This window comes from Dermacentor silvarum, chromosome 9, assembly GCF_013339745.2.
Source record: "Dermacentor silvarum isolate Dsil-2018 chromosome 9, BIME_Dsil_1.4, whole genome shotgun sequence".
Taxonomy (NCBI): domain Eukaryota; kingdom Metazoa; phylum Arthropoda; class Arachnida; order Ixodida; family Ixodidae; genus Dermacentor; species Dermacentor silvarum.
In genome coordinates, this window is record NC_051162.1 from 89,098,228 (window position 1) to 89,110,712 (window position 12,485).

At 46.7% G+C, this 12,485-nt stretch overlaps 1 protein-coding gene across 5 annotated transcripts in view; it reads left to right on the top strand.

Annotated features, from left to right (window-relative positions):
• Positions 1 to 2,316: 2,316 nt before the first annotated feature.
• Positions 2,317 to 12,485, top strand: part of LOC125940407 (uncharacterized) — a 53,835-nt gene continuing 43,666 nt past the window's right edge. For 3 of the 5 annotated variants that reach the window (XM_049656525.1, XM_049656528.1, XM_049656529.1), the window contains exon 1: positions 2,317 to 3,171. In XM_049656525.1, the coding sequence (XP_049512482.1) occupies positions 2,472 to 3,171 (700 nt within the window). In that variant the 5' untranslated portion in view covers positions 2,317 to 2,471. Of the gene's footprint in view, positions 3,172 to 6,998; positions 7,135 to 12,485 lie in introns of all 5 variants that reach the window. The other 2 variants (XM_049656526.1, XM_049656527.1) reach the window with 1 other exon arrangement.

Consider the following 12,485-nt stretch of genomic DNA (forward strand, 5'->3'; position numbering starts at 1 on the left):
CAAATAGCAAGGCACTGCCCTTTGTGTTATCGTACAGATTTTCCCTTCTAATTTCTTTCTTCTCATTATTGTAAATCTCCATTGTCCTTTTCGTTTCCATTCTTTGCATCCAATTCACGGTCTCTATTTCTCTCACTTTCTTTCTGATGACCCCTGGTTGTCTATTTACAGTTTCGATTATCCTGTACTTGGTTGCCAACTTCCTTGACCTCTTCCTCCATTCTGTGTCCACGCTTTTCATGTAGAGATACTTGTGCACTTTAGCCGCCCATTTATTTTCATCCATGTTCCTGAGCCTTTCTTCAAAACTAATTTTGCTTTGTGCTTCTCTGACTTCAAAAGAGGCCCAACCCATGTCTCCATGCACTGCCTCATTTGTCGTATTACCGTGTGCTCCCAAAGCCAACCGGCCTACTGATCTTTGGTTAACTTCCAAACCCGCCAATATATCCGATTTTAAGCATATAATGGCATTTGCGAATGTTAGCGCTGGCACCATTACTCCTTTCCAGATTCCACGCACCACCTCATACTTATTGTGGCCCCACAGTGCTCTGTGTTTCATTAATGCTGCATTCCGCTTCCCCTTTATTTTCAGATTATCTTGGTGGTTGCTTGAGTAATTCTTTCCTTCGTTTATGTGTACGCCGAGGTACTTATATTGCTTCACTATGGGTATTACTTGCTGTTGAATTGACACCACGAAGTTACTCGTGTGCTCATTAAAGATCATAATCCCTGATTTCTCTGTGCTAAACTTAAGGCCTAGATTTGTCGCTGCGTTCCCACAGATATTCGCAAGTATCTGTAAATCTTTTTTATTGTCCGCTAGTAGCACAATGTCGTCTGCGTACATCAGTCCAGGGATCTTCTGTTGCACCATTTGTCCATTACGCATGTAGGATAAATCAAAACCTAATTCGCTGTTTTCCAGTCGTCTTTCTATGCCCTTGACGTAAAGCGTGAACAACAATGGTGACAGAGGGCATCCTTAGCGCCATCTCAGGGCTTAGCGCCATCTGTGGGACGAGGGAACACTTCCGGTGGAACAAAAATAAAGTGACGTCATATTCGCCAAATAGTAAGTGACGTCTTTCTGTTGTCAAAGGCGCGAAATTTACTTTGGTGGCCTGTATTTAGAGCAGTATAGTTTCAAATGGCAGGAAATTCGACACGATGTGTGCTTAGAGCTTTTCGCGGATAACCAATGTAGCGAAACGCCAGTCTGCCGGTGTCGTAATCGCACCCATCCGCGCAACATTGTTTCGTTGCGGGTCAAAGAAAGCTGTGGGTGTTGAGACTTCAAGCCCATCGGCCAGCGCAGCCGCACGAAGGCAGCTGATTGAACAAATATCTGGCGGTATACTAACTCACAACTTTTGACTCAGCATGGTGACCTACGATGAAATACACCTCGCAAACACACCGCCGCCAGAATTCAAACTTTGGCAAGTAAACAACGCAACAAGTGACGGGGCCGTATAGTAGCAGTTCATCTTACGTGAGCGCGCCTTTCCGAACACTAACAAGAGGTGCATTGCACAGTTGCATTGTATTGCAATTGATAGCGGCGTCAACGCCCTCATTTTTTTTAGTGGTCGCTAAAAAAGTGATATTTTTTGTTAATAATCAGTGAACGAGGGTGGTTTCTTTTTTCTTCTCGCGGTATGTATATAAAATTAGCAAGCAATGTTGTATTCCTGGAATGAAATGAAGTTGTGTCTTGTTTTTCATTAAAAGAAATGTGCTGCTTCGCCCGGAAGGCGAATCATTGTTTGCGATAGCAAATTAGTGGCCCAATTAGTTTACGGTCGTATAATGGTGAGCATAAGCATATTATCGAAATCAACAAGCATGGTGTGACGCAGAATTTGCCGCTTGCTTTCTGTCTTGCAACCGCCACAAGAGCAGTCGCTTTTTCTGCTACCAGGCGCCAGCTCACGCCGAGCCGCTTATATGTACAGAATTACCGAGAATGACAGTAGAGGGCAACGTGATTTTGTGTTGGTTCAATAGGTTGTCTTCTTGAGAAACTTTCTCGCTTTTTCAGCTTCGTTTATGGAGCCTTTTGTCTTTCTTTTTTTCTTCTTTATTTGAGGTAAGTATGCTATAAAGAACGTCCCAACCATATTTGAAGAAAAGAAATACCTCGCGGTACGGGTATTTCTGGAATGCACCATTTTAGAGGGCGCTACGAAAGCCAGCGCGAGAAAACGCCGATAACCTGCCACACCCGTGATAACATTTTACTGTGCTGTGGTGCTGCTGTCGCCCGGTGCAGTCATTACGCTGCAGCCTCGACTGGAATCACTGCAGGCAAGCTTCGATCCTCCCATAACAGAGAAGTACTGCGTAGCACCGGAGCCCCAACCGATACGTCAACGAGGAATTGTGGCAGAGCCGGGTCATACTATCGACGGTCGATGCTAATGCTCTAGAAACTTTGCCCCTAGCCCTTTTCAGCATCTGCGATGACCCAAAGAGATTTGGACGTGCTTTGCGGAGCACTCATCCGACTGTCCATGGAAGAATTGCAGTCCCTGGAAGAAACCGCTATCTGGTGGCTACCAGACTTGAAGGGTCTTACGCAGCCGCAGGCAATCCGCTCGATCCGACATGCCCTGGAAGCTTTCGACGCGTACGAGACCCGTATCTTCCTCGTTGCCTGGCTATATTGCGTCCTCGCGAAACAGCAAGTGCTACAATCATGGTTTTCGTATCGTCTCGCCACTGCCGCCACTCCAGCTGCGCCCCTGACCAGCCGCTTCATTTTGCACGAGCGATTAGAAACCACCTTGCAGTATCCGGGCGGCCATACCAAAAGCGCTGCGACTGAGAGTGGAGGTGTCATCTACGCCTGTGTCATGGCCACGCGTCCAGCTGAAACGCAAGTGGAGCACGACGTCATCTGTATGTGCGTTCAGCGCTCCTTGCCGTACCTGTTCGTTCACGCGGTGACGCGCTGCGAGTTGCGTGTCACTGCCGCTCTCTACTGCGTGCTGCGAAAAAACCCCGGAGAAATACTGGAAGGTCATTTCGACAAGCTCGGATTCGCATTTGCCAGTGCCCGAGAACATACGGCTAAGGTTCGTGCACTGCTTATGGGCAACGCGCCGGACGACAACGCAGGACCCGTCTTGGAGATCTCCGACGAATCTGACCAGTCTTCCCGTAAGATGCATTTTTGATAAAGCGAAGTGTTTCCAACTCTGATGGCTGTAAGAAGTATAGTATTCCGTTCAAGCTTAGCGGCATAGCTTATATGAAGACCCAAGTGACCGTAGTGTCTGGGCCAAAAGCTAGCGTATGCTGATGTAAAGGCATTGGACCTACACTTTGCGTTTGCAAAGCTTTGCTGCGTGTGCTGCATGACAAGTATCTCTGCTGCAGTTCGCAGACTTGGTAAATGCGCAACTTGAAATCCCAGAATTCATTTTTTATTTGCATACCCACCGGTGAAATTAGTGAAGCGCCTTCGTGGCTAGGACAGGTGCCAGCAATGCCATTTCAAGGTAGAAGGTACGTTGCTTTTTGCAGTCTTGCTGCGAACCTAGCCTTGTAATTAAATTTGTTTGATGCTCCTGCGGGATAGAAATTCGCTTTACTAGGCTTGGAATTAGTCGCCCTGTGTACATCTAATATCTTGCCTCCGCACTTATATCGCCCGTCTACGTCTCAGTTAAACATGTGTACCCACTCGCTCAGCACTTAGCCTTGATACCAGAATGATGATGATGATAATTTGTGGCTAATGAACCGTTTGTAACGGGTGGACTTAATACAATTAGTGTCCGAGCCAAGTGAGGGAACCCCGCCCGAGCTCCACTTGTCAGGTGTGGTAGAATCTTGAAGGGCCTCGAACCACCTTCGATAAAACATAAACAATCGCTTGCAGCCTTCGGGCATTTTCGGTTTTTTCTTTCCACGCCGTAACGCTGGCAAGGTCATTCACGTGACGCCAACAGGTCAAGCCCCGTCCATTGGTCAATATACGATGGTCATAAGTTCCCATCGGTCTGCTAGCATGCCTTCGCCATGCAGTCACACGCGCACTATATAAAGCACGGAAGTAGCCCGGCGTTTGCAGCGATCCACCCAGTGGTTGGCGAAGTCTGATGCGTCATGCCGGCGACGCCCGACTCACCGAAAATTTGACCCGGTATTGATCCTTTTCACGGCAGTCCCGTACGTGGGCGCCTCCATGTTTGATCACGTGGTAGCGCGCAAGTTGCTTGCCTCAACCCTATCCGTTACTTCCGAGTTTAAAATGGATTTGCCTTACGCCGGTGCGGCTTAGTGAACTTCTGTTTCGGCGGATATCATAAACAGTGACTGGTTGGACGAAGCTTTGGTCACAACTTAAGAGTACAAGTAAGCACTTCAGAAGCTCAATTCAGCTCGTCCAAACGGGGCAAGCACCGTATACGGTGCATGTAGTACGGTGGCAGGAAATATATTCTAAGCTGTCTAACTATTCCTCTTGCAAAATATATCAGGATCAGTGCGTCTTTATCTTAGTCATTTATTTCGCTATCACTCGGAAGCGGCCGATTGCCATGTGTTCCTCGTGTGTTCACAGTGTTCCTCGCCGTGGACTCTATCTGATCGCTTGCAGGTGGGCCTATAGTAGCGATAAATTTGTTGTTGCTGCTCAAATCAGGCTTGGGACGCAGATTTCCGATGCTTTACTATACCTTGTTGCAAAGCTGCATTATCGTTAGAAACTTGCTTATTTGCACCATCACGTTCAGCTATGAACGTCAGTGTGTGGTCGGTGTAGTTGCCGTCACCAATGCTACGGCGGGCATGATTCAAGTGTGCGCAGATTCACTTTTTTTTCTTGATGCGTCGGCGATTGAGTGGGCGTAGCTTAGCGTGTGATTAGGGGTGGATGTGTGTAGATAACGCTGCGAGAAGCTTACTAAGTAAGGAACCAGCACTACTAGCTTTGTCACTATGTTCTATTAGCTCGCGCCGGCCACGTCAAAGCGCGCCGAAGGTCCCCGTTTACGCTGGCTCCACTGAGACGTCAGACAGTAGATCATCCGCATTTCAATTTTCCAAGTCGATATAGGGACACTAACGTGCGACGCTCCTGAGTACTAGGTGTTTTTGCTTTTGCATTCAAACGCGCATCAACCACCGCGATTTCGTACTGTCTTTAAATCGATTTCGTAGTGTCGTTATCGTGAAGCTGATAAGACACTCGCATGCCGCATACGAGCTCGGCTTTCCGCGCTAAGCACGGCATGCGTCTTCGTGGTGTGCCCGTATAGCTGCTTCCCGGTCAGCTGGTGTCGTCGGTTCGCTACATTTACGAACAACTGTGGCAGAAATCAGACATACGGAAATCACGTATGTTGATGTGCCGTTTCTAGAACGACAAAGCGCCCTCGACACTTTTCTAAAGTGGTTCACCCGTTAGCCCCTCACAGAGGAAAAGTTTTAGGACACTGGTCTAGACGGGCTTCGGCACTCAAGGCCTTAAGGGCTCTGGTGAATTTCTTAAGGGCTTGTGAATTGTGCGACCGGCTTTGAACGTTGGAGCGCGTAGGGTTCGCTTTATTGCGCGAATTTTCTTACTCCAATTTTTTATTCCGGTAGAAATTATATGGACACTTCAACCGGATTTCTGCCGTCGCCTTCGCCATGAGGTTCCGTATAGATAAAATGTTCGCCGCGCGCCGTATGCCCGAGCGGGAGCGTGCGGAGACGCGCGCTATCACGGAGAGCGAACGCACTCAATGTCCCACGCGCAAGCAAAGAAGCGGGAAGTCAGCGCCGGAGGGAGCGGGGGGGGTGTCGCACTTCTACTCTGCCAACAAACGCGCTCGTCGCTCGCCCGCACGGTCTCTTATCTCCACACGGCTCTGACTTTTCTATGCGCTGTGCATTCGCCGCTCAGTTTCCGTTGAAGCGATGAAAGCGTTGAAACGCACCTTCGCCTAAAGCTTTATCTTCGCCCGCTGCGGCGTATGCGCTTTCTGCCAGTGTTTTGACAGTCGTTGTCTGCAGTCATTCAGTGTGATCTAATCATGTTTGTTTGTGCGCGCTCACACCACGCTTGTTCATTCAGTTAGTAATAGTCGGGCCACATTTTCCAACGCACGCTACACATGCAATGCTGCCCGGATCGGCAGTGCAGCGCTACAGGTGTGTCCCTTCGCACGCGCTGCCCACGGGAAGCGCTTCTCATCAACACCACCTTTTCACACGCGCCTTCTCGTGGTCATCGAGTCTCTCTTCATGTCGGTCTACTTACGCCGCAGCACACCCGCTTACTTAATCAGCTCATGTTTACTACAATTCATATTGCTACCAAAGCCGCTCACCTTACTTCGTATGACATTGCTGTGTTGTTATAGCATTCATTGCTTCGCCCTTAGGGCGAAACTGTGACATTTTTTTTTGTTTCTTCTATAACTTTTTATTTCCTTTCCCCAGTACAGGGTAGCAAGCCGGTATTTACACTGGCTAACCTCCTTGTCTTTCCTTTACTTTCTTTCTCTCTCTCTCACCCGTTAGCTCTGTCAGGATGACCTGGGGGGGGGGGGGGGGCTATCGTAGACGCGGTCAAATTGGATGACGTCGTTCGAATCCCGCCGTGTTGGCGTTCTCTAGTCAATAGCAGAGGCCTAAAGCCGCCCCACGTGAGCCAATCAGAACTGACACGATGGCTAAGTTCGTCATGTGGCTGAACTTGAGGGGCGTCCAGAGTGCTACCGATGGAGAAAGGCTCCGACCACCGCTGCTCGCACCTCGCGACTTGTATTGAACGGGATAGCGTAGGCAAGGCAAAGCAAGAACCCGGTTTGAACAGGGCGCCATAGGATGATTCATCCCACTTCGTCTCGCCAGCCTTTCTTGGGAAATTTTCATTGTCGTAATCAAATATAAACAGATTTTTGCAAGCGATTGTGACCAGCCAGATGCAACATGCCAAGTGTTTAGCGATGATCAGACCTCCCCAATGAACCACCGTCTTATTTTCATTACAGCCGAAGAATCTGTCGGGGATGATAATTCCACCGTATATGTCCTGACGCCGCCCGAATCTGATTCCTCCGCCGCAGGCCCAGACAGTCCCGATTTTCTCAATTGAAACGATGTTGGGGTGCGCCCGACATCAGCTAGGTAAGAATTTTATTGTTTGGATGTTTAGACTGCACAAAGTACACACTGTAAAATAATTTACACCCCTAAAAGTGAAAAAGCGTGTAAATGTGTCTATAACTCACACCCTTAGGGTGTTACTTATATAAATCACACCCTAAGGGTGTGAGTTATAGACACATTTACACCCTTTTTCTCTTTTAGGGGTGTAAATTATTTTACAGTGCAGCATACAATGCTTGAAATAACGGTCTGCATATGGGTCTTTCCCGTTGTCACGTTGGCAAATTTTTTTAGGTTGAATCGAGTTTTTAATGCTAATAGTGGTGCTTTTTCTCATGACAGTAAATAATGATGGCACAAATTAAAATAAAGCACTTTCAGTTGGCCGGAATTTAGGGCATAATGGTAAAAAAATTGTAAATGCCAGTATTAGACTTGAAAGCCACATTGAACAGGAAGGTGTTTCATGCGATGTGCAGTACTGTCATATAAACACAGTTTCGAGTCTGTTTAATGTCTTGAGAAAGCCGCTTGTGAAAAAAGAGATCGTGGGGAAAAAGATTAGCATGTTATGATAGTGTTCCCAGTGCCTTCAACAACTGTCTCCGTTGTAATTGTAAAACAAGCATTTTCAGACTTTATTCGTTCTTTTCTACCCTGGCCTAAAGTGTTCTGTCGTCCTCGCCGATGATTTTTCTGTCAGAAAGAATGCTCGTGATACTAGTCTATACGCATGCAACTACTTGAGCATGAGCCACCGCGCTGGACGGCATGTAGCTGATGGTTATTTGTCGTATTTTAGCACTGTATGTTGTGGCCCTGGCGTTTAGCCACAAGTTCCGCAACGGTCAGTACGGAAATGTGTACACGTTTAGAATGACGATGCTGGTATTAGCAAGGTCAATCCAAATAGGTCGCGAAGCTTCGGGCGAAAAGCGGTTCAGAACGACATGTCATCGACATCATCAAGGGTGGTTATGGGAGCAGCGATTAAGCGCGACTATGTTTGGTGGGAATACACACTAGAAAAGAAAAACGCGCTTTTTTAAAATAAAGCGAGACACAGTTAGATTCATTCAACGAAAATAAATTTCCCAATCTATTTTATATACACATGGTGGAAAAATAAGCCTATTTTACTTGATCATTATCAATAAATACCTTTTTCAGCGCCCACCGTAACAGCGCCCATCGATAGCGGTGAGCGTGGACGCCGCTATCACTTGCAATGCAATGCAGCTCTTGGAGTGTGCAGAAAGGAGCAATCGTAAAGTTCACCTGTTACAATACGCCCGCCTCACATGTGTTGTTTTGCTTGTCGACGTTTGCCTGAATTTGGTGACGTGGGTAGTTTCATTGTTTTTTAACCTGTGCAGTCAAAACTAGTGAGTTGCGCCCGCCAGATATTTGTTTACTTTAGTTGTTTTCGAGCGACAGCGCAGGAGGAGCAGTCTTCGCCCAAAGCGTTCGTCGGCCTCCAAAGAAAGTATGTTCCGAGCAGCGATGCGATTTCGACACCCGTACGGCTGAACTTTTCCTGCATCGCTTTCCGCGCTGAAAGCTCGGAACGCCCATCAAGTCGAATGGAGGGGCATTCGAATATACAGCTCTAATGGCAGTCCTCCGAAAACAAACTTCGCGCCTTCTAGAACAAAATGACGTCACTTCTGTTTTTGACGGATATGATTTCGCATTATTTTTTCATCCATCGGAAGGGTTCCCTCCTCACACAGATGGCGCTAAACCCGATGAACCGCCGATGAACCGCCGTGTTTTGAACGTATGGGCTTCCATGGAAGCTTCGCTACCAGGTATATTTACCTTGGTATTAGCGTCAGAGGGTTGTCTAAAGTTGCGATACGTGCCATATTCTCTGTTATTGCGTCGGCGTTCCAGGAGAGCCTTGACGGGGTGCCGTTATTGAGGAAAGTCAGCTTTGTTACAGGAAAATAACCTTTGCAGCTGCTATAAAAGTATATAAAAAGTTTGTAACACCTTTATTTGGCGATTATATTTGTTAATACAGTTTAGTATTGTATCTCATCTATTTAGTCATGCATAGACGACGTACACGTTCGCCGTTTCAGCCTGACGAACGTACTAGAATTCATGCCCGATGCTTTGGATTGCGATAACTATTACAGAATTCGTGAATAGTATAGTGGAATGATCAACTGTCTTGATTGCCTTTCGCCTGCCAAAATATTAGCGATACAGTTGTCCACTTCGTACTGAAGTTATTTGTCGCCAGCTGCGTATTGTACCACGTGATTGGCATTGAAATTGCAACCGCTCGCTGACACCAGCATATTGATATATAACGCCGCTTTCCAGACATGGTGGTGCCCTCCTGAAAACTGTCTGTATGTGAAAATTAACATTTCAGGAAAGTGATATTAATAGTTCCGGAAACCTTACATTGACAATCATGACACAGATTTATTCCTACGTTACAGTGGCCTTCTTCTTTCTGGGGTTTTACGTGCCAAAACCAGTTCTGATTATGAGGCACGCCGTAGTGGAGGGCTCCGGATTAATTTTGACCACCTGGGGTTCTTTAACGTGCACTACAACGCAAGCACACGGGCGTTTTTGCATTTCGCCTCCATCGAAATGCGGCCGCCGTGGCCGGGATTCGATCCCGCGATCTCGAGCTCAGCAGCGCAGCGCTTTCGCTGACTGAGCTACCCCGGCGGGTTACGTTACAGTGGTGAAGCTGTTTTTTTATCAGGAATGAGAAAGGTATAGGTTACCGGCCAAAAGCACAATTACATAGCGTGTTTATTTTTCGAGAAGTAATGCCCACGAAATTTGGCAAATACAACTGACTGTACGCTCATGCGAGCGAGAAACACGGCATGTCATTGCCATCAAACATTAAGTGAGAAATCACGCTGTTTATCATCTACTTGTTGCTCAGGGCAGCACGCATTCTTTTTGTATTGGTATGCAATTATCTTTGGGAGCTGTCGGCGCGTCGTGTAAAAAGACGTGCTGAATTAGCTTTAGCGTGCCCGGTATTCGGGTAAACAAAGGTGGGCTGGGCGTTTTCCCGGAGGGGCGGAGGCGTAAACGTGAGCGGCCTGCATGGTGCAGCATCTGGTGGCTCAGAGCTCAGTCAAACACGCAGCTAATGTTGCAGTAAACTGTGTTCTACTTCGCTGCTGGCGTACATTTTCGGCAGCGGTGTAATCGAGTTGCTGCCGAAAATTTACACCAGGAGCAAAGCGAACTACACTTGGTCACTGCAACATTATAGCTGTGTGTGCCTGACTGAGCTCGACGCCACCAGGTGGTTGCAGCACGCAGGCCGCTCACGTTTACCCCTCCGGTAAAACGCCTAGTCCACCTGCGTTTACGCGAATACAAGACTCGATAAAGCTCTCTATTAGAGAATTATATCTGAGCGGCTTTACGGGTCAACGGTGTGAGCGGAGACGGCAGCGGAGCGCAGCAAGAAAGGAAAATCTTAAGCACGGCGATACTTCGTTCTGTCGATGATGATGATGATGATGATGATTTATTGGCATCCCCTTTGAAACGGGGCGGCGACAAATAGTCACCTAGCCTGCTTGATTTAATAAGGTATACTATACATGTTCTTTATCTAGCATTTTTGTATACCTATCATTATTTTTCTTTTTCAAAAATTTTCCTTGTACCGCTGCCTATGATTTTAAGAGATCAGGTCGCATCCATCTTTTCCCTACTTTTTTTCCACCAGTACTCTAATCGTCTCTTGCTGATCTCTACGGCTGATCTGTTTATGTTTCCTTCCACTTTAAACCCAAGCGCTTCTGGGAGTTGCACGTTACCTACGGTTCTCGCTGGGTGGATCCCGTCGCATTCCATCAGGATGTGCTGAGTGGTTTCTGGATCTTTACTGCAGCATACACATGTCTCATCTAGTTCCGAATATTTGTTCCGATATGTTTTCGTCCTTAGGCAACCGGCTCGAGCCTCAAATAGCAACGCACTGCCCTTTGTGTTATCGTACAGATTTTCCCTTCTAATTTCTTTCTTCTCATTCTTGTAAATCTCCATTGTCCTTTTCGTTTCCATTCTTTGCATCCAATTCACGGTCTCTATTTCTCTCACTTTCTTTCTGATGACCCCTGGTTGTCTATTTACAGTTTCGATTATCCTGTATTTGGTTGCCAACTTCCTTGACCTCTTCCTCCATTCTGTGTCCACGCTTTTCATGTAGAGATACTTGTGCACTTTAGCCGCCCATTTATTTTCATCCATGTTCCTGAGCCTTTCTTCAAAACTAATTTTGCTTTGTGCTTCTCTGACTTCAAAAGAGGCCCAACCCATGTCTCCATGCACTGCCTCATTTGTCGTATTACCGTGTGCTCCCAAAGCCAACCGGCCTACTGATCTTTGGTTAACTTCCAAACCCGCCAATATATCCGATTTTAAGCATATAATGGCATTTGCGAATGTTAGCGCTGGCACCATTACTCCTTTCCAGATTCCACGCACCACCTCATACTTATTGTGGCCCCACAGTGCTCTGTGTTTCATTAATGCTGCATTCCGCTTCCCCTTTATTTTCAGATTATCTTGGTGGTTGCTTGAGTAATTCTTTCCTTCGTTTATGTGTACGCCGAGGTACTTATATTGCTTCACTATGGGTATTACTTGCTGTTGAATTGACACCACGAAGTTACTCGTGTGCTCATTAAAGATCATAATCCCTGATTTCTCTGTGCTAAACTTAAGGCCTAGATTTGTCGCTGCGTTCCCACAGATATTCGCAAGTATCTGTAAATCTTTTTTATTGTCCGCTAGTAGCACAATGTCGTCTGCGTACATCAGTCCAGGGATCTTCTGTTGCACCATTTGTCCATTACGCATGTAGGATAAATCAAAACCTAATTCGCTGTTTTCCAGTCGTCTTTCTATGCCCTTGACGTAAAGCGTGAATAACAATGGTGACAGAGGGCATCCTTGCTTCAATCCTTGGTGAATTCCCACCATTTCATTTCCTTTTCGGCCTTCCCATGCCACTTGTACTTGGTTGTCTCGATATATCTCCCTCAGCAGCTCCACGAAATCGTCATCTATGCCTTCGTATTGAAGAATATCCCACAACAATTCCCTGTCTACGTTGTCATAAGCTCCTTTAATATCTAGAAATGCTATCCATAAAGGTCTTTTCTGAGCTACTGAAATCTCTATGCACTGAGTTAGTACAAACATATTGTCTTCTAAGCGTCTGCCTGGCCTGAACCCATTCTGTAGTTCCCCCAATACACCGTTTTCCTCCACCCACTTCGACAGTTCTAATTTATGGCTTGCATTGCCATTCTATATATCACCGACGTTACTGTAACTGGCCTGTACGAGCTCGTCTTATCCTTATC